We start from the raw sequence: 20,181 nt of genomic DNA on the forward strand, positions 1-20,181 counted from the left end.
ACTTAGTGTAAAGTATTTATGTGTAAGTTTGCTGATACTGTGTAAAATCTAAATGCATACTTAGGAATAGCAGAAAAGGATGTACAAAAAATGGTGAATTTCACAACCCAGGGTTATGACTTTAGGATGAGTCCAAATTAGTCATATCTTTTGATGTTTTAATGTTAATACACCTATTATTTAAAGCTTTTCATCAGTGTATGCACTTTTGAAGGCAGTGAACTTTAAGAAAACATCTTGTTTAAATACTGTCGCTGAACATTAGAATTTAGCTCAGATATTCAGAACAGGAATTTTTTTCTAGATTTCAAAGCCCATGGAAGTAGTGATACTTTTTCACTAGTATTGAGGTGACCAATAAGGCCCGTGGGCCTCTTGTTTAATCTACAGTTTATAAAAAGAATTAGGGATACAGCGATTTTTTTCTACCCACTGGTACTGGTACCAGTACCCATTCAATTGGGAAAAATAGCGTCAAAATCTAACAAATTGGGAATTTTCTACCAATGTATCAGCAAATTATTTCAACTAAAAGAAAAGAATAAAGAGAACAAAACAAGAAGTAGACATCTCTTTAAAAAGTTTTTTACAAGAGATCGTCGTAGGCTTGTTTAGAATCATCGTAACTCTACAAAACACGCCCACTGCCACGATCTGTCCTTTCGATTTAATACCGGAAGTGAACATTTTAGTTAATTGTACAACGTTTCAGACTAAGTAAATTACAATGTCATTGGTCTATTTTTCGGCAAGTAAATTGGGAAATTGGGAAAAATCAATGGTTTTTGGCATTGGGAATGGTACCGTTTATCGGTACCAGTTATATAAGGGAAAAAATCGCTGGGATACCTTCCAGTCATTGGCAAAAGGGAGGGGCAAGGGTGTGTGTGTTCGTTGATAAGCTACACATAATATAAACATACAATGTATAACTACAAACTTGCTCATTTCAATATATGATATACAGTATATCCTAAAATGAATTTAAAATCGGCTTTGCTTTAATGAATAGACCTAACGATATAGAGAATGGACTTAATATTATGTATAATTGACAATATGATGCATATACTGTAGTCTTAAGACAGCAGTGGCGTTCCACACATTTGCCTGCTTTATGATATTTTAACTTTATATGTTATTTTTACATGTAGCTCACTTGAGCAAAAAGCTGAGCATTTCTAATCAAGATTTGTTGTCTGTGTGTAGGTCATCTGTATATTTCACATTTTCAACTTTTAATGTCTCAATAATACATGTAAATAATTTTTTGTGACATTTTAGGCAGAATTCACTTGCGTCCTATCTTGTGTCTACAAAACGAATTGGAATATGTTTACCATGTCTATTTTGGAGTTGGCAATATTTTGATAGTTCTTGGTTGTGGGAAGTAAAATATGTAATGTAAACTTTTGTGTATTACAGAAGTTTGTGTGTATATAATTATTATGGACATTACTAAGTTACTGTAGCAAAATGACTTGAATACATTTACCATGTCTATTTTGGAGTTGGCAATATTTTGATAGTTCTTGGTTATGGAAAGTAAAAAAATTTAATGTATTACAGAAGTTTGTGTGTATATAATTATTATGAACGTTACTAAGTTACTGTAGAAAAGAAGGGGAGGAAAATCAAAGATCTGACTACGGAGTTAACGGGTCAATATTGGAAGGATAATATAAATACTACTTCAACATGAATTTTAAACATTTTTGAAATCTTATAAGAACTCTTCATATTGAGGAGATGAAATATGTTATTGGAAACAGCAGAAACGTTGTGCATGACCTTTAAAACCACAGATCAGGACAATTTCGACCAAACTTGGCACAAGGTATCCTTGAATCAAGGGGATTCAAATTGTTTAGAAAAAAAAAACTTTCGAAGGGGAGATTACTGAAAAAATAGGTCCGGGTGTGTTATTTGTATCACAGTAAATACCGGTATTTTTTTTCACCAAGAGCTTGAATAAATCACAGCCACTTGCAACATTATTGTAAAATACAATTTTTCTAAATCAATTTGCTTTCAGGAAACTTACAAATAATTTGATGTATACCAAAATGTGATTGTGATGAAATGAAGGAAAATGTACGATTTAGGGTAGTTAGTCAACTTTCTTTGGCTTTGTTCTTCACGGCATATAAACAAAATTGTTTGGATACTTACTGTTACAAGACTAATAATTGAAAACTAACTGAAAATATAAATAATAAATGAAATACAAGTATGTGGTAGGCTCTTATCGCGAGTGACACCTGCCTTATGTGTTCAATGCATATTTATAAATCAAATGCACATTTTTCAAATGAAAACTTTTCCAATTTTTAGAACTGCAAAGCTTAAGGAAGGCCTGGGCTTCCAGTCAGACCTTAGTTCGTGACTGCCCCCAAGATCCATGTCATTTCTACACTTAGATTTTCAAATGTAACAGGAAAGGAGATAATACAACAAATTCAACCCCATCCCCTCTTTCCCCCTCAAATCTCTAGTCAGCTGCTGTACTGAGCTATCTGGTCGCTGGTGAATGGACCCATTTGACCGCCAAACACATAGACTCCAGCAAGGCCTCTAAATTATAAGTGACATACGAAAAATAGTGTATAGATCTAGTCGCAGACAAACAAAACAACAGACACTAAATAGGGTAAGCATTCATTATCGAGAAGGGACAGTTATCCACTTTGATTCTGGCGGGTTTGTCAGAGTGACGTACTGGTATAATGGTCGCAGGTTGTCGTAAGGATGGCAGCCCGAGTTACAGAAATTCCCGAGACAGCAACCACCACACCATTGGTCCATCTTACATTCCTGTGAGCAGAGAAAAACGATGAGTTCATCTTACATTGCTGTATACACACAGAGAGAAACAATTAATTCATCTTACACTCCTGTACACGCAGAGAAAAACAACCACTTCATCTTATACTGCTGTACACACAGAGAAAAACAATCAGTTTATCTTACACTCCTGTACACACAGAGAAAAACAATCAGTTTATCTTACACTCCTGTACACACAGAGAAAAACAATCAGTTTATCTTACACTCCTGTACACACAGAGAAAAACAATCAGTTCATCTTACACTCCTGTACACATAGAGAAAAACAATCAATTCATCTTACACTCTTTTACACTCATATTCACACACACACGCGCGCAGAGAGATGCGATCAGTTCGGAAAGGAGTGAATTTTGATGGTGTTAAGGACGAGTGGATGGGGTGGGGGTGATTATTTTATTTTGTTTGGGAGGGGCATCTATGTAAATTTTTTGAAGCAATTACAAGTAGTGGGAAGACGTATTACTGTCATGCTTACAGACGCTCTCCATTTCATTTTGCAATTGACGAATTTGAAATCTTAATAGGTCTATCCCTCTAAAGTTGATTTTATAGGATAGTCGGGTAGACCTGTGTAAATTACGAAATTAAATGGGTTGCGCCTGTGGTCATGTGACAGTACATCCTTCATCCGCCGGTATTTTTGAATGGTGAGATTCATGCCATATAACTATCCACTCAAAGTGAGTCGCAACATTTACGTAAAATAATTTTGCTGGACAATTTATTGTTTTAAATGCCAATTCTTTTTAAAAACATAAATGAAATTACCGGAAGTGTCCTACATCCGGAATGATAGGTGACGCTGTCATTGTGATGAACTTCTTCAAAGTAACAAACCTGTGTCATAATAAAAAGTGTACAAGTTTAGTGAACAGATGTTTACGAAGTTTGAAATCGTAGACAAGGTATGGTGTGATAAATTGCTGCCAACACAATATCAAACTACTGGACACTAGTTAGACTGACATCAGTCAATGTAGTATGCTATAGAATTAGAAATTAAAATAGTTTAGAATTAGAAATTGAAATAGTTTAATATCACAAAGATGATCCGACTACCTCATTTTCCCGACACATGACAACGTGAGAACAGTTCGATGATGACGTCATGTTAAAGCAGCTAAAACAAACATGTCTACCAATTGGAAATCCTGAAATTTGTTGAAATTCAATTTAGGTTTCCGGGATATTTTTCTTGAAGGTATTAGAAGTATACTGTAAGATATATTTTTCTACGGTTATTGAAGAGATCAAAGAACTGGCGCGGCCATTATTCTACAATACACTGATTACGTCATCAAAATATTATCAGAATAGTTATACATACCTAACTTCCATAAGAAAAAATAAATATAAATTTAAAATGCAATGCGTAATGAGACCACATCGGTTTTACATGGTCGTTCTCAGTGGCGGATTTAGAGGGGGCGCAGCCGGCGCCCCCCCCCTAAAATTTTCAAATTTAACGTAAATCGTGGTATCTTGTTTAGAAAAATGTACTAAACTATAAAAGAAGCAATAATTTCTTGTACTCCCGGAGAAATAAATGACAAAATCTTTTGATTTCTTGAATTACTTTATTGGAAGAGCTAAATTTTTTCGAAAAACCCTAAAAATTTGCGTCATTTTATTAATTTCACCTTATAAAAAATGATAGAAAATAGTACAAATGACTAAATAGGAGACATATTTCAAGCCCTATAAAATCTGTAAATTAACCCAGGAGCTTCCGGGGGTTCTCCCCCTGGGCCCTACCTCAAGGCGGTCCCCAGACCCCCTGCCGCATAAAATGGCGCCCCCCGTAACCACAATTCCTGGATCCGCCCCTTGTTCTGATTAGAAGTTGTGTATTGTCTTAAAACGTCTGTTAAATGTCTATTTTACTTTACTACAGTTTTTACACTCCTTGTAAAACAATAAAATCGATCATACGATAATGACATTCATAGCTGTATAAGGAAACGATCTGTTGTATATTTCTGAGCCATAGTAGAATATAGATAAAGTTCTTGTTTTTGTTGATCATTGTTGCATGCTACCTCTCAGTCTCGAAAAGTTATTTGAAATATCAAAGCCTTTCTCGACGTCGGAGGTTATACTAGAACATCCTTAAAAGTTTATTACTTACATCATTTTCCCTACATACATATATTTTGTATCTAGAATCTATGGACCTAGAAAATGAAGTCAAACCTGGCTCTCCACACCCCTCAGAATTGCAGAAGTTGCCATCACAGCACTTGGAACAAGTGACGGTGACGTCATCTGGAAAACGTCTCCTTCTGTTAGTATCGCAGTCCTGAAATTGTTCATGCGTAGCCGAGCGATGCATTTTTATTGATAGAATAGAAATTCTGAATGATTAAAAAAAAAGAATCTTTAAAAAACTGAATGATTCGGCTAGTATAAACTTGTAGTGGAAGGAACTGAATGATTAGGCTAGTATAAGCTTGTAGTGGAATGATCTGAGTGATTCGGCTAGTATAAGCTTGTAGTGGAAGGAACTGAATGATTCGGCTAGTATAAGCTTGTAGTGGAATGATCTGAATGATTAGGCTAGTATAAGCTTGTAGTGGAAGGAACTGAATGATGTATAAACTTGTAGTGGAAGGATCTGAATGATTCGACTAGTATAAGATTGTAGTGGAATGATCTGAATGATTAGGCTAGTATAAGCTTGTAGTGGAAGGAACTGAATGATGTATAAGCTTGTAGTGGAAGGATCTGAATGATTCGACTAGTATAAGATTGTAGTGGAATGATCTGAATGATTAGGCTAGTATAAGCTCGTAGTGGAAGGAACTGAATGATTCGGTTAGTATAAGCTTGTAGTGGAATGATCTGAATGATTAGGCTAGTATAAGCTTGTAGTGGAAGGAACTGAATGATGTATAAGCTTATAGTGGAAGGAACTGAATGATTCGGCTAGTATAAGCTTGTAGTGGAAGGAACTGAATGATGTATAAGCTTGTAGTGGAAGGAACTGAATGATTAGGCTAGTATAAGCTTGTAGTGGAAGGAACTGAATGATTAGGCTAGTATAAGCTTGTAATGGAAGGAACTGAATGATTAGGCTAGTATAAGCTTGTAGTGGAAGGAACTGAATGATGTATAAGCTTGTAGTGGAAGGAACTGAATGATTCGACTAGTATAAGCTTGTAGTGGAAGGAACTGAATGATGTATAAGCTTGTAGTGGAAGGATCTGAATGATTCGACTAGTATAAGCTTGTAGTGGAATGATCTGAATGATTAGGCTAGTATAAGCTTGTAGTGGAAGGAACTGAATGATGTATAAGCTTGTAGTGGAAGGAACTGAATGATTCGGCTAGTATATGCTTGTAGTGGAAGGAACTGGATGATGTATAAGCTTGTAGTGGAAGGATCTGAATGATTCGGCTAGTATAAGCTTGTAGTGGAAGGAACTGAATGATGTATAAGCTTGTAGTGGAAGGAACTGAATGATGTATAAGCTTGTAGTGGAAGGAACTGAATGATTCGACTAGTATAAGCTTGTAGTGGAAGGAACTGAATGATGCTTAAGCTTGTAGTGGAAGGATCTGAATGATTAGGCTAGTATAAGCTTGTAGTGGAAGGATCTGAATGATTAGGCTAGTATAAGCTTGTAGTGGAAGGATCTGAATGATTAGGCTAGTATAAGCTTGTAGTGGAAGGATCTAGTTTTGTAAGTTAGTGTGATTATCTGTATTTACCATTTTGTCTTTGCAGCCTGACCAGAAAACATTATCGTATAGTAGATCAACTCCCTTCTCCATTGCGCATGTCTGTAATTTTATATCAATATGGTTCATATTTAAACTTGAAGGCGAATAAGCCACTGGCTTTAACTCCATAGAACACTTTTTTTCTGTGTCGTACTGATCATTAAACTAATTCATCTGATTATTGGGTTGGTTTTTTTTTTTTTTTTACTTCCCATGATGCTTTCTACGCATGCTTAGTCTACAGTAAGAGATCCTTATAAAGGATCACTAAAACATAAATTGGTTGATTGCTCTACTTTCAAAAAATTAGTATTTTTTATTTAAGGAATGCAAGTAATTTCTTCTCATTTCATACGATATAAAGGAATGTGTGGTAGTTCACGCATTAAAATCCGCAAAGAGAATGCCGTAATTGTGTTCCAAATTTATGGTATCTTATAAAATTGCTAGGAATTATCATGTTTCTTATCATTTAATCTAATAACTCGCATTTGATTTAATTTCATAAATAATTTTTAAAAAGTATGACGCGGAGCAATACTGCCGTAGAAACAGAACCAAATGTATTGTGACGTCATACAGCTCCTTAGTTTTATGCAACATAAAATGTTGATAAAGTAAAATAAACCAAACAAATCGCGTGTAATAAGTGAACTTAAAGCATTCGAAACAGATTATCTATAGATATTTTCATCATTAGTTTGTAAGAACAGAAATGAATGTAAGAGAACCGTATGTACTTCATGGGGGCCACAGGTGGCAACACTAGAGCACGTGGTCGGGAGGACCTCCCTGTCACAGCTGAAACATGTTGGACCAATAGTCTGAAAGGAGCAATTTTAAAGTTGAAGATGTTATACATATACCCAATGAATTCAGCAGCATTGTAAAAGTCATATTTGACGTCATTCTCTGTAAATATGTGATTGATCACTGTTCCTTATCTTCACCTTTCATAGGAGAAATATGTGGCAAGCCGTTTCTCTATTTCAGTCTAATTAAAACCACCACTTCTCCGGATCCTTACACTCGAGTGTAAGAAGAAGGGGATGGTTTTGATCATACCGTATTTATTTGGAAAATAAGATTTGATCTGACATGTATTTTGTTTAGTAGTGTCTCGTAGTTTCTGGTTTGTGTGTCACGTGACTGATTCTCTAATAAAGAATCTCTTATTGTATAGTTATATCTCTTTCACTTAGAAATATACTTCTTTCACTTAGAGAGATATATCTTTTAGTTTGAGAAATATCTCTTTCATTTAGACAGATACATGTATCTATTTAAGTTAAAAAGATATCTCTTTAACTTAAAGAGATAATTATCTTTATAAGAATTTTCATGAGAGACATCTTAAAAACGAGAGATATAGGAGAAACTTCAAACTTACTGTGCGACTACATATGCCAGAAATGGAGTAAATCAAATGTGGATTCTAAAACATTCCAAATGAACTTTTAGGTAACTTCAATCTGATTAAAACTAGATCCTATGATTCTCTCATCTACTATCGCTATGTGTAGCGATAGCAAATGAGCGGATCATAGGATCTAATTTTAATTAGATTGAGATAACTTGAAATTGCAAAACTTTTCTCAGATCAACAGCATCAAAACCTATGACTTTTCAACACTTTACACGACTATTCCTCACAATAAATTAAAGACTAGACTTTCTGAAGTTATAGACAGTTGCTTCTTCAACAAAAATGGAAAACGGAAATATTCATATCTAGTGTTCAGTCATCCTAAAAATTACTTTGTTAAACACCACTCTTATTCCATGCACAAGTATTCTGAGGTTGAAATAAAAAAAAAAACATGCTAGAGTTCCTCATTGACAATATCTTTGTGGTCTTTGGTGATCATGTCTTCCAACAATCTGTTGGAATTCCCATGGACACGAATTGTGCTCCTTTGTTAGCTGACCTGTTTTATATTCATATGAAGCAGATTTTATTAAAAAACCTCTACGTGAGAAGAAAAAAGCTCTTGCTGTGGCCTTCAATTCGACATTTATGTATATCGACGACGTTTTATCTATTAACAATAATAACTTTCATTCATATTTCGATTCGATACATCCCTGCGAGCTCGAAATAAAAGACACCACAGAGTCATCCACTTCTGCTTCATACTTAGATATTTTATTGAAAGTAGATATTAACGGCAAACTAACAACTCAACTTTTTGACAAACGGGATGATTTCAGCTTCTCCATCGTCAACTTCCCATATTTATGTAGCAATATTCCATTATCACCTGTATATGGTGTTTATATCTCTCAACTGATTCGAGACGCAAGAGCTTGTTCTGCGTATGGTCAGTTTTTAAATCGAGGCAAGCTACTGACAAATAAGTTAATGGTTCAGGGGTTTCAACAGTTTCGTTTAAAGTCAGCATTTCGCAAATTCTACGGTCGTTATAACGATCTACTTTGTCAATACAACCTATCATTGGGTCAAATGCTGTCTGATGTGTTTCATACCGATTGTTAGCCCGTTCGTGGCACACTGATTCTGACTACGGATAACTCTGTTTACCTGATCAAGATATAGGGCTCACGGCGGATGTGACCGGTCGACATGGGATGTTTACTCCTCCTAAACAGCTGGTCCCATCTCTGGTTTGTCCGGGTGTCCGTGTTTGCCCAACTCTCTATTTTGTATTGCTTATGGGATTTATCAGATTGATCACTGTTCGTTATCTTCACCTTGTATCTTACATGGAACGCTCCCCAAAGCGATGGCCCGCCAAAATAGTCGAAAGATTCAAAGACAGGGGAATCTAAATACAAATATAAGAACCTATGTTAAACTTGATACCATTCTACTAGTAAGAGAAGCAATTATGGACTTGTAATTGTAGATATGGTGAAACAGATGATCTGTGAGTGAGGTCGCACTATTGGTGCATGTACAGGCACATTTGATGCCCATGCAATATTCTTAGATATACTAGTATAAAAGTACAATAATTTTTTTATTTTACTGAAAATATACTTATTTCCTTATTTGACAAGGAATGTGGGAAATCACAATAGAAAAGTATCTAAAGGTAAATTTAATTTCCTATCAGTTCCTTAAAAATCAAGGAAATCAAAATCCTGAAGTAACTCGCTAGGCTCAGACTGGCAAATGCTGTTCCAACGACCTCCTTGAACTTTCTCGCCATTTTGCACCAGCTTAATTAAATTACGTCACATAAATGGCGAATCTCAAGTGTGAAAGAAATGATTTGTACAAAAGGAAAATATATCTCTTTTAACTTTTTTTTAGATGACTATCAAAGTTAGAAAGATATCTCTTTCTGAAAATCTGTAAGAAACGTCTAATTAGATTTCAGAGATATCTCTTTTACATCGATAAAGCGAGATTTTTCGTGATAACGGTTAAGATATATATATTTAAATCAGAATGCATCTTTCTCGGTAAAAGAGATATCGTTTAGCTTTCGACATGATCATTTTTACTATACAAGTATTCAATTGTGATCGCTTTGTGTAGCTTAACTGTTTATGGAATATCACTTAGACATCAAGTAATATATGTGATATGTAAGTTATATCATTTAAACGATTTAACGAATAATTGATTTCAACTAGTGGTGTAAGTGATATTTCTTAAACGACTAAACGAATCACTGATATCAACTAACAGTACAGTGATCCCCCGTTATAACGCCAACATTTGTACCTCGGCAATTTTGGCATTATAACGGGGTGGCATTATATCGGGGGAGGGTGTGTGTGTGTGTGTGTGTACAGCTGTCATAAGAAATCAAACAAATTTCATCTACTACATCAATGTGCTATTAGATTTCGGTGTGTCCGTCATACTCAGATTTAAAACAAAATACTACATATTTGAACTCATGCATATGATTATCGTTTACGTACATTGACCAAATCGTACCTGTAAATAGGTTGGCGGATGGCTGTATGCGGGGGATGGCGTTATAACGGGTTTTACATAGCGGGGAAAACGTACTTTGAACTTTTTTGGCGATATGTGAGGGTGACATTATAACAGGGGGCAATATAGCGGGGGATCACTGTATGTGATATCTCTTATTAAAAACCAGCATGAATAAGTGACTTTACGTATTCGATTTGGTGATATAATTCAATAAAAATGATATATCAGTCATAAAATAGGGCCGAATATAATTTTGTCGATAAATTGGGATGTATACTACAATGGCTTTCATACAGATAACACTCACTGTAAAATTCATTGGTCACCGATATGAATACAGATATATGAATTCAAAACTCTATATGAGACTTGAATAAACTAGAAAATGTACAATAATTGTACTCTTTCTCTGACAATACGTCATTTGTTGTGATAAAATTCACCGATATTTTCCAACCAACGTAAATACCGTATGTATATGTGCGCTGTTTTGAGTAGATATGATCGTGTTTGTGTTATAGACAGGGCAAAACGCAACGAAACAATGTGTAGGCGGTAATCATTCATGGAAATGGACACCGATTAAACGAATAACTAATAGTGTAATAGATATCTCTTAAACAATTAAACGAATAACTGATATCAGTTAGTATTGTTAGTAATACCATTAAGCCATTAAACGAATAACTGATATCAACTAGTGGTGTAAGTAATATGACTTAAACGATTAAACGAATAACTGATATCAACTAATATTATTTTTATGTATAGTAATGCACTTCACCATTGGTTCGTTTGATATCACGTGTCAAAGTATAGAAATGCGGATTGAATGAGTCTTTCTAATTATAAACATAAAAAAACTCGGATTGACCTGTACTTTCTAATAGTAGATTAGGGAAATTTTGCTACATGCAACGATGAATGTGATTTGCTGACGTATGTCATTCCAACCTATCAAATTCTTTTTCCGGTCTTTCTAATTATAAACACACACACACACACACACACACACACACAACAACAACAACAACAACAACAACTCGGATTGACCTGTACTTTCTAATAAAAGATTAGGAAATTGAATTCATTAATAAATTGTTATAATTTCCTGAAATGGGAAGATGCTCTATTCATTACATATTTCATAAAATTACTCTATCAGTATAAAGAACCCACACTGAAATTAAAACAGCCTTACTATGATATTTATTTTTTTTTTTTATCTCAATATGTTAAAAAATTAAAAAAAATTGCAATTCATGTTTCCTAACTTTGTCAAGCATTCTTTGAAAAATAAATTAAGAAATGTAGCCCTTTCAATCCGTCGATCCATAGATATATCGACTTCACAGAAAAGCATATCGACCTCGCACTTCGTGCTCGGTCGATGTGCTTTTCTGTGAAGTCGATATATTCATGGATCAACCGATTGAAATGGCTATATTTGTATAATAGTATAAGTGATATGTGAGTGATATATTTAAACGATTAAACGAATATTTGATATCAACTAGTGGTGTGAGTGATATCTCTTAAACGACTAAACGAATAACTATCAACTAGTGGTGTAAGCAATATCTCTTATTCAAAAACAGCATAAATTAGTGACATTACGTATTCGATTTTGTAATATAATTCAATAAAAATGATATATTAGTTATGGCATAGGGCCGGATATCATTTTGTCGATAAATTGGGATGTATACTATATGGCGCTCATACAAATAACACCCACTGTAAAATTTATTGGTCACCGACATGAATACAGACATATGAATTCAAAACTCGACACGAAAGTTGAAAAAAGAGAGAAGAAAATGGACATTATTGTACTCTGTCTTTGACAATACATAATTTGTGATAAAATTCTCCGATATTTTCCCAGTAACGTAAACATCATATGTATACGTGCGTTGTTTTGAATAAAAGAAAAGAAAATGAACTTTGTGTCTGAAAATATGACATTTGTTGTAATAAAGTTCACCGATATTTTCCAACCAACGTAAACACCGTATGTGTACGTGCGCTGTTTTGAGTAGATATGATGTGTTTGCGTCATAGACAGGGCAAAACGCAACAAAACAAGTTGTATAAGTGGTATGTACTCACTTACGGAAATGGAGTCCGAAAATTCCACCAGAACGAAACACCAAATTATTGCTGACCCAATCCTGACATCTACTAAAGAGTAACATATATTAGGCACGTAGAATGAAGAGGGAGCGGGGGGGGGGGGGTCAACCAAATTAATCATTGCAGAAAAAATTGATATAACCCGCATACGAGGGTTATGATTTTTTTCTGCAATGCTAGCTACCTGCATCATCCGATGAAACAACAAAGAAAGCATTGTATTGTTTAAATATCGAATCGACATATGGATGAAAACCATTATTGTTAAAAGATAATACGTCGTCGATATATCTAAATGCCGTTTTGAAGGCTACAGCAAATGACCCCCTCCCCATTCCCCCACGGTTTAAGACTTCGAGCATTGGCGAAAAATTTAACGTTGATGCTCGCCCCCGCCCCCCCCCCCCCCCTCCGTCGATTTAAGATTTTGAAATTTAGGAAAATTGGGTGGGGGGTTTTCAATGCTACGTGCCTTAATGATGCAAAATCCGTAATCGTTTTTGTCTTACACTTCATTTGTCCTTAGTAATGGAAATAATCCCTTAATGCTTTGAAAACAAAAACACATACTAGTGATATTGACAGTAGTTATATTTTTAAGAATGAATATGGTTGTAGAAATGGATAGATAATTCGATGTATGAATGTTTGAACGGATGGATAGATATATTTTGTTTGTTGGCATTGGATAACAAGCATCTAAATCATGTGTTCCTCGAATGACGTAAATGGAACCATATTGAAATTGCCTATCGAGATAATGAATATATCAGTTTAAGTTCTCAACAATGAATATTTATACACCATTTAAGTAAGGTTTGTCGCTGACAGATAGGGCAGGCTAACACTATCAATACTGGATCTAAACATAGCGGAGGTGCTCTATCAAAGTAACGTGAAAACCTATACTTACATTTCAAATCTGTCATTTCAGCATCTGGCTAGAATATTTCTAAACCACCGTCAATTTTATCTCCGACTGTAATATCTAGGTCTTCTTATTACGATGGCATTTGTTAACCTTCAAATACCACCATACAAACAGGTGCAACAAGTCCAAGCAATATTGGCTTATCGACTGGTTTGGTTTGAACGTACAGTGTATTTATTGTAATACGATAACAGAGATCGGACACAGGTTCTAAAACCTTAGACTTCGCTTTCTTTATATTCACGACAATGACATAGATATACGTGTATTTTATGATATACATGGTGTCTATAAGATCAGATTTGAATATGAGTATACTAGAAAATATATATTATTCAAATGGTTATTGAGCTTACATTGGTAAATATTGACCGAGTTGAGTTTCAAAATTTGAGAATGTGTGACCGATATTTTACACTCAATGAATGCCAGTTTTCACCAATATCAGTTCAATAACTCCCTTATTAAGATAAACTATATTTCAGTTGTTTATGCGGATAATTCATTCATTTTCTTGTCAAGTTTAGAAACTGAAGCATTATTGACACTGTTGTGAATGCTTGCAATCTGACAATTACGCACGTTTTCAGCGTTCATCTAACTGCATCGATCAGTGATCGTATCTTGTTGTTTAACGTCTCACTCGAGGATTTTTCACTCATATGGTTATCAGTGATAGTGAACAGCTTCAAAATATGAATAACATTTGCTGGACCATAACTGTAGATGAAAGGTGAAGATAACGAACAGTGATCAATCTTATAATTCCTATAAGCAATACAAAATAGATAGTTGGACAAACACGGACCCCTGGACACACCAGAGGAGGAGTAAGCATCCCCTGTCGACGGTGATCAAGTGAAAATATTACAAGAATTGATACTTTTTGATAAAAATTGAAGCCGACTACCAGAGATTACCAAATGATTGCTGTTTTGCCATCGTTGTTTACAGCTTGAGTGCAATGACGTTAACTTCTACCTGGAACGTTTCGCGGCAGATCCTATTAAGGATGTTCGATTCTGACGTTTGATAATTCATAAAGAGTTGGCGTACAATAATGGCACAGGTATTGCAAACTAAAATTCTCCAGAATTTACTAAATATCATTAGCTTTATGATAATTATATACATACTTGGGGTAGATTGATGTACAATGCTAGATTATGGAATTTTTGACATCATCATTGAATTCCATATGCAGACCCGTAGGAAGCAATTTCACTTGGGGGGGGGGGGGGGGGGCACCACACCAAAGTAATTTACGACAAAAAAGTGATATCGACAAAACCATTAGTAAAAAGATAACTGCATAAATATGTGCAAGCATTGAAGTATACGTCATGTACATAAATCTAATTATGTACATAGAATCTAATTAGTTTCCCAAAAAAACCCTCAACTTTAATTTTAAGTTTTGTTTGGGGGTTTTTTTTTTTGGAGGGGGGTGTTAAAGATTTTTAAATTTTTTGTTTGTTTATATCTTTATCATTTTGTTATCAATCATTTCTGAGTCATAAGGTATTTAGTACTCGGTAAACTTTCCAAAAATCGCCAGTCTGTGTTCACTTTCACTTACGAACTCCTCAACTATTTTTTCTGGATTCAGTTCATCAGTCTCATTTTTATGAACATGCAATAAAAGCAAATTGTTTGTTCGTATTTGGCTCATTGTTGATCTCAGTGATGTTTTCAATCTTTTCAAGGCGGTGAATGAGCGCTCACTGGTAGCGTTAGTTGCAGGAAGTACCAAAATTAGTTTGAGAATTTTGAGGATCTCGGCAAACAGACTTTTTTCATTTGAATATCTGAAAAATTCAACCACACTTGGTATATCTGGCGTAAAGTCTTTTGGCAAAACAGTCTTTAACATTATAAGCTGGCAGTGAAGATCCTTTGGCTTCAAATCTGTATCATATAGGGTCGTGACAATATTGAATTCTTCTTCAAACGTTTGACTTGTGCAAGCCTTAATTACGAGGTTTTCAAGATTAACATAAGCTTTGTAACCTGGTTGGTCAAATCTAGATTTTATGCCAGCTAAAAGCAGATCTAATGCCTCGTAGAAATCTTTCCTATACATATCTGCACACGATGAAAAAGTATGTGCTGCTGTCCCATCATCAAGTTTACAAGGAATTTTGCGTTTTCTAGGAAGAACAGGATCATCGATGTTCATCTGTTTTGCTTTTTCAACAACTTCCACGTAAAACTGAGTGAAGATTGTCTCATCTCGGAGACTTTACAAAGCACTCATTGTCGTTGATGCCATTTTTTGACCATCACTCGCCGAGAGATTTGGAGCCTGCAGAGCCCTTGCCAAATTATCACTATAACGTAAAAGTTTTTCACTCAGTAAACACCCAAAGAAGAAATCAAACCTGCACATATAAGAAGCCACTCCCCTAATTCTGTTTCTCATTTCTACCTCACGCACGTATTGGAGGCTTTCATCCTAAACATTTCTTAGAATTTCATGGTTTGACAAAATGCTCAAAAATGTGCCGGCTTTTATTGTCCATCTTGTGGGACACAAAACTCTTATTCCCGCTGACGTTTTCTCTAGATTTTGGTCATTTGTTAATGTATTGAAAATCATCTCCCTTCTTGGAGGTTCTTTAATCAACTTTGTTATATCCTTTGCAATGTCCAGGGTGTCTCTAAGCAACTTACATCCCTTAATAGAATCACTGCAAGCTAGGTTAAGAGCATCACCATAACAGTGTATGTTAAGGGCTCTGGGTTCAAGTGCATGAATTTGTGTTGCAACACCTGTCTTTGAACCAGCCATAGAAGCAGCCATGTCATAACACTGGCCTCGTACTTTGTTGATAGGCAGATCGAACCTCAAAAGAGCATCTTTAATTGCTAGGGTTATTGAATTAGCCCCAATGTCAGAAAGACAGTATACCCCTAATAAATCTTCATAAGCGGTAAAATTTTGATCAACCCATCGAATGTATAAAACAAGTTGCTCTTTGTTGGAAATATCTCGTGTTTCGTCTGCCATTATTGAAAAGAACTCAGACGATTTGATGAAAGCAACAATTTGTCGCAAAACCTGCAACCCCATCACCTGCAAAATTTCATTTTGTATATCTGGAGCAACATAGTTATTTGTCTTGCGTTGTAGCCATTCCTGAAGCTGGGGATCGCGTTTAGCCTATAGCATGAGAAGTTGATTAAAGTTCGAGTTTTTCTCGTCTTTGTCACCCCTAAGAGCAATTCCTTGTCACCCCTAAGAGCAATTCCTTGTCGAGCAAGAAACTTCAAAATGTTTGTGGTTTTAAGCAAATGCTCTCTTTTAGACTTCTCGACTTCGTGCGTCTTTGAAAGACATTCTTCAACATCTTTAACCTCCTTCTTTATCGTAAACTCCCTTTCCATTGCCTCTTTATGGCAATCACTTTTCTCGTGTGCGGCGAATTTTGTGGTTGCTTTTTTCCAGTTTTTAAAACCACTTGATATGAAAGCTTTTTCTTTCTTGTGACAACTGAGTCTTCTTCTGAAATGATTTTATGCAAGGAAAACAGAATACAACATCTTTGATTTCTACATAATGTAACCAAGACCACCGATCAAACCAGGAGGCATTGAAAGATCTCATCTTTTTACCAAACTTTTTTGCTGGAAAGAAAATATTCCGTGGCTGATTTGGGGTACTACCGATTTCTGGTGTATGCCATTTTTCATGTACAACCTGGGCCTTTTGAATTGGTATTTCTGAGATATCATCTTCTGAAGAAGAAGAAGAATCAATAAAGGAAGCAACCTTAACATGTTTGTCTGTTTCTTTGTTTGCAGTTTCCCCCAATTTACCTGTTTCAATAGACTCCTCATTTGTGTTAGACTCCAAGAGTGGGGAAGGACTATCTTGTGATTGTTTTGGTTCAAATGAGCGATGAGGTTCAGAATCCTCAAAGGATAACCTCGAACGCTTTGAAAGAGGTTCCTCATGCTTGTGAATACAGGCAACAAAATGATTAGGTGTCCAACCATCTATTTTTGTAGCAATTGTTTGAGTCCACATGATGTGGATATCATCCTGATATTCTTTAGCATTAGCACGGTCAAGAGGAACAACAAGCTGATTATGATCTTGTCTGTTTACTCCAGGGTTTTGCACCTCGGGGAAAATCGACATGATTGGTTTCTGCAAAACGTTAGAAGCTACGAACATATGTAAAAGGCTTGAATAGTAACCGTTCTGGGTTGTTTTTATTGTTTCCTTTTGTAACAAAGCAATCAACTCACCAGTAATTAAACACTCTTCTGACAGGGAACTTTCAAAGACATATTGAAGTGAACTTTTGTTTGTGGATATGGTCACAAAAGTGTTTTCATTCGTGTAGCGCTTCAGGTTTGAAACAAGTTCAAACACAATTCGTACCCTCATTTCCTTAAAATTGTCCTCATATCCAAACACAAAAAAGAGAGAGTTCTGAATAAACAATTCCCATCACCATATATCTTAATCGGGATAAGCTCAGAAGGAGCATCATTTGGATAAAGCTCTGAGGAAACAGCATCTTTTCGAATATTCGAAGTTGGGATATTAGGTATGCTTGTTGGAAGAGGATATTTCTTAAAAATATGCCCTTTGAGTCTAACAAGAAAACTTAGTGCTCCCCATCCCCTTTTTCCTGCATTCCTTGCTTCTTCGTGCACTTTTTCGAAAAATGCCTTTCTTTCGTCCGTCTGGGTATACATTGTGAAATATAATCAAAGTTAAAACTGTGCGAAAGGTTGATCTTACACTGATACGATAGTGTCTACTCTTGGACCAAGAATGAAACAGGTCTTGACAGCCTGAGACTTCACAAGCTTTGAAAAAGTTGTTACACGTCATGACCTACGTCACATTGGGGGTGTTACGTCACTGATAAATAGTACTTCACACATTGTCGGGTTTACCTTTACCATAAAAACTGTGATGATAAAAAAGTCAACAATTCATCATATTAGCTTTACAAAAAGATTTTAAATATATACAAACGTTGAACTGGTATAAGGGCAGTTGGGCATAGACATTTTTGTATCAAGATGAAGTTTCTATGAACAAGCTATCTAATGAATTATTAGACCTTGAAAGTTAGTCAAGGTCACACATATTAGATACCTTTTGATCAGTCGTCCCTTGCGAGATTTTTTCACTCATATGAGTCGTCAACAAATACCGGTAAAGGACTTTAAACGACACTAGTGTCGGGCACTTTGCAAAGGAACAGTCATTACATATCATAGGTTTGACGCCAGATGCGGAGGTGGAAACGAGAACCGAATCATTACCTCATGATTACGACCTTTTGGATGATGCCCTAAGAAATGTTAAGGCATTAAGTGCTTTTCATAATATTTTTTTTAGTTAAGCTAAAGGACAGTCACACTGACTGACTCTGAGTCTCATTGATTTAAATGAACTTTCTGCTTAAAAATAATTATACATTACACTATATGTGAATTTTACTATATGAATTTTTTTGGGGGAAATATATTGGGGCACACCTCCCCCCGTGCCCCCCCCCCCGGTTCCTACGGCCATGATATGTAATGAACAATACTCTTCAAGTTCACCGACAGCTTAATTAAAAGAGGGTGAACATTTTCTTGATGTTATATTTTCAAATTTTATACACATAATAATCGACTCTTTTAAATCATTGCCTAATTTCAGTTTGAATGACAGCTCAAAACAGGATAGAAATAGCTTTAGATGTAATTTGTTTCAAAATAATTTTCCGAATAGTTCTCATCGTTGGTGGATCTTTTCCCCAGTGACATAATGTCTGACGTGTTTTATGCCAATTGTTGGGCCTTTTTTGACTACGGATTACTCCATTTATATGATCAAGATATTGGACTTACAGCGGATATGATCGATCGACAGGGGTTAATTACTCCTCCTGGCACCTGTTTTCACCTCTAGTGTATCCAGAGGTCCATGTTTGCCATACTCTGTATTTGTTGTCTTTATAGGAATCATAAGATTGATCACTGTTCGTTATCTTCAACCTTTCATCAATTGAATTGAATTTATGGAATTTTTTGTTTTGTCATGGTGACATCTAATTTTTATTACCCGATATATATGTTTGTCATACGTTTTCGTCAAATCCCAAATTTGGGCTACTACAGGAAGGGTCGGAATTCCAAAATGACTGTTGTGACATCTGATTGATTGAGGAACATTATCGTTGGAGAACGTCATACAAGATATGTCACAGTTTTGTACAGAAATTATACGCCTTCGTTGTTTTCGATGTTCCTTTTAAGTCCTTCTGAGCTCTTTTATAGAAAAGAATGCTTCATTTCAGAGTTTGAAATCATCCCTCGGGTTCTTATTGGCTGACGCAAATGGAATTCAAACTTCCTGTGAGTTCCTGTGTTATGAAATTTTCAACTGCATTAATTGAAAATCTAAGATTTAAACTACACTGTATATATTCATTGGGTCTCTATAATAGGGAAGCTTCTCTGCACCACTGAAAATATCTTAAACAAGAACTGTTTCCCAATTGATCATCTTCTGACAGATCTGCAGTGTAGATATTCCAGCTCCTGCTTCCCGAAAATCAGCTTACTCGAAGAGGACATGACCTTTCCATATACCAGTGTGAGGAGTCCA

The 20,181-nt window shown here is 35.5% G+C and overlaps 1 protein-coding gene and 1 long non-coding RNA gene across 3 annotated transcripts; one reads left to right on the top strand and one right to left on the bottom strand.

Moving 5' to 3' along the window:
* Positions 1 to 2,642: 2,642 nt before the first annotated feature.
* On the bottom strand, positions 2,643 to 13,705 carry LOC125658251 (uncharacterized). 2 transcript variants are annotated; one of them, XM_048889459.2, is made up of 8 exons: positions 13,539 to 13,705; positions 12,606 to 12,670; positions 7,314 to 7,397; positions 6,562 to 6,633; positions 5,044 to 5,149; positions 3,910 to 4,001; positions 3,619 to 3,687; positions 2,643 to 2,814 (listed from the first exon to the last, which is right to left on the bottom strand). In XM_048889459.2, exons 1-8 carry the CDS (start codon positions 13,552 to 13,554, stop codon positions 2,662 to 2,664), a joined length of 657 nt encoding a protein of 218 aa, XP_048745416.1. In that variant the 5' UTR covers positions 13,555 to 13,705; the 3' UTR covers positions 2,643 to 2,661. The 2 variants fall into 2 exon arrangements, with proteins under 2 accessions (XP_048745416.1, XP_048745408.1); XM_048889451.2 differs by having other exon boundaries at positions 12,606 to 12,673.
* LOC125658261 (uncharacterized) lies at positions 13,481 to 20,171 on the top strand. The gene is made up of 3 exons (XR_007363667.2): positions 13,481 to 13,515; positions 19,871 to 19,928; positions 20,090 to 20,171. It is a non-coding gene; the product is annotated as an uncharacterized LOC125658261 (long non-coding RNA).
* Positions 20,172 to 20,181: the final 10 nt, after the last annotated feature.

Source organism: Ostrea edulis, chromosome 1, assembly GCF_947568905.1.
Source record: "Ostrea edulis chromosome 1, xbOstEdul1.1, whole genome shotgun sequence".
NCBI lineage: Eukaryota > Metazoa > Mollusca > Bivalvia > Ostreida > Ostreidae > Ostrea > Ostrea edulis.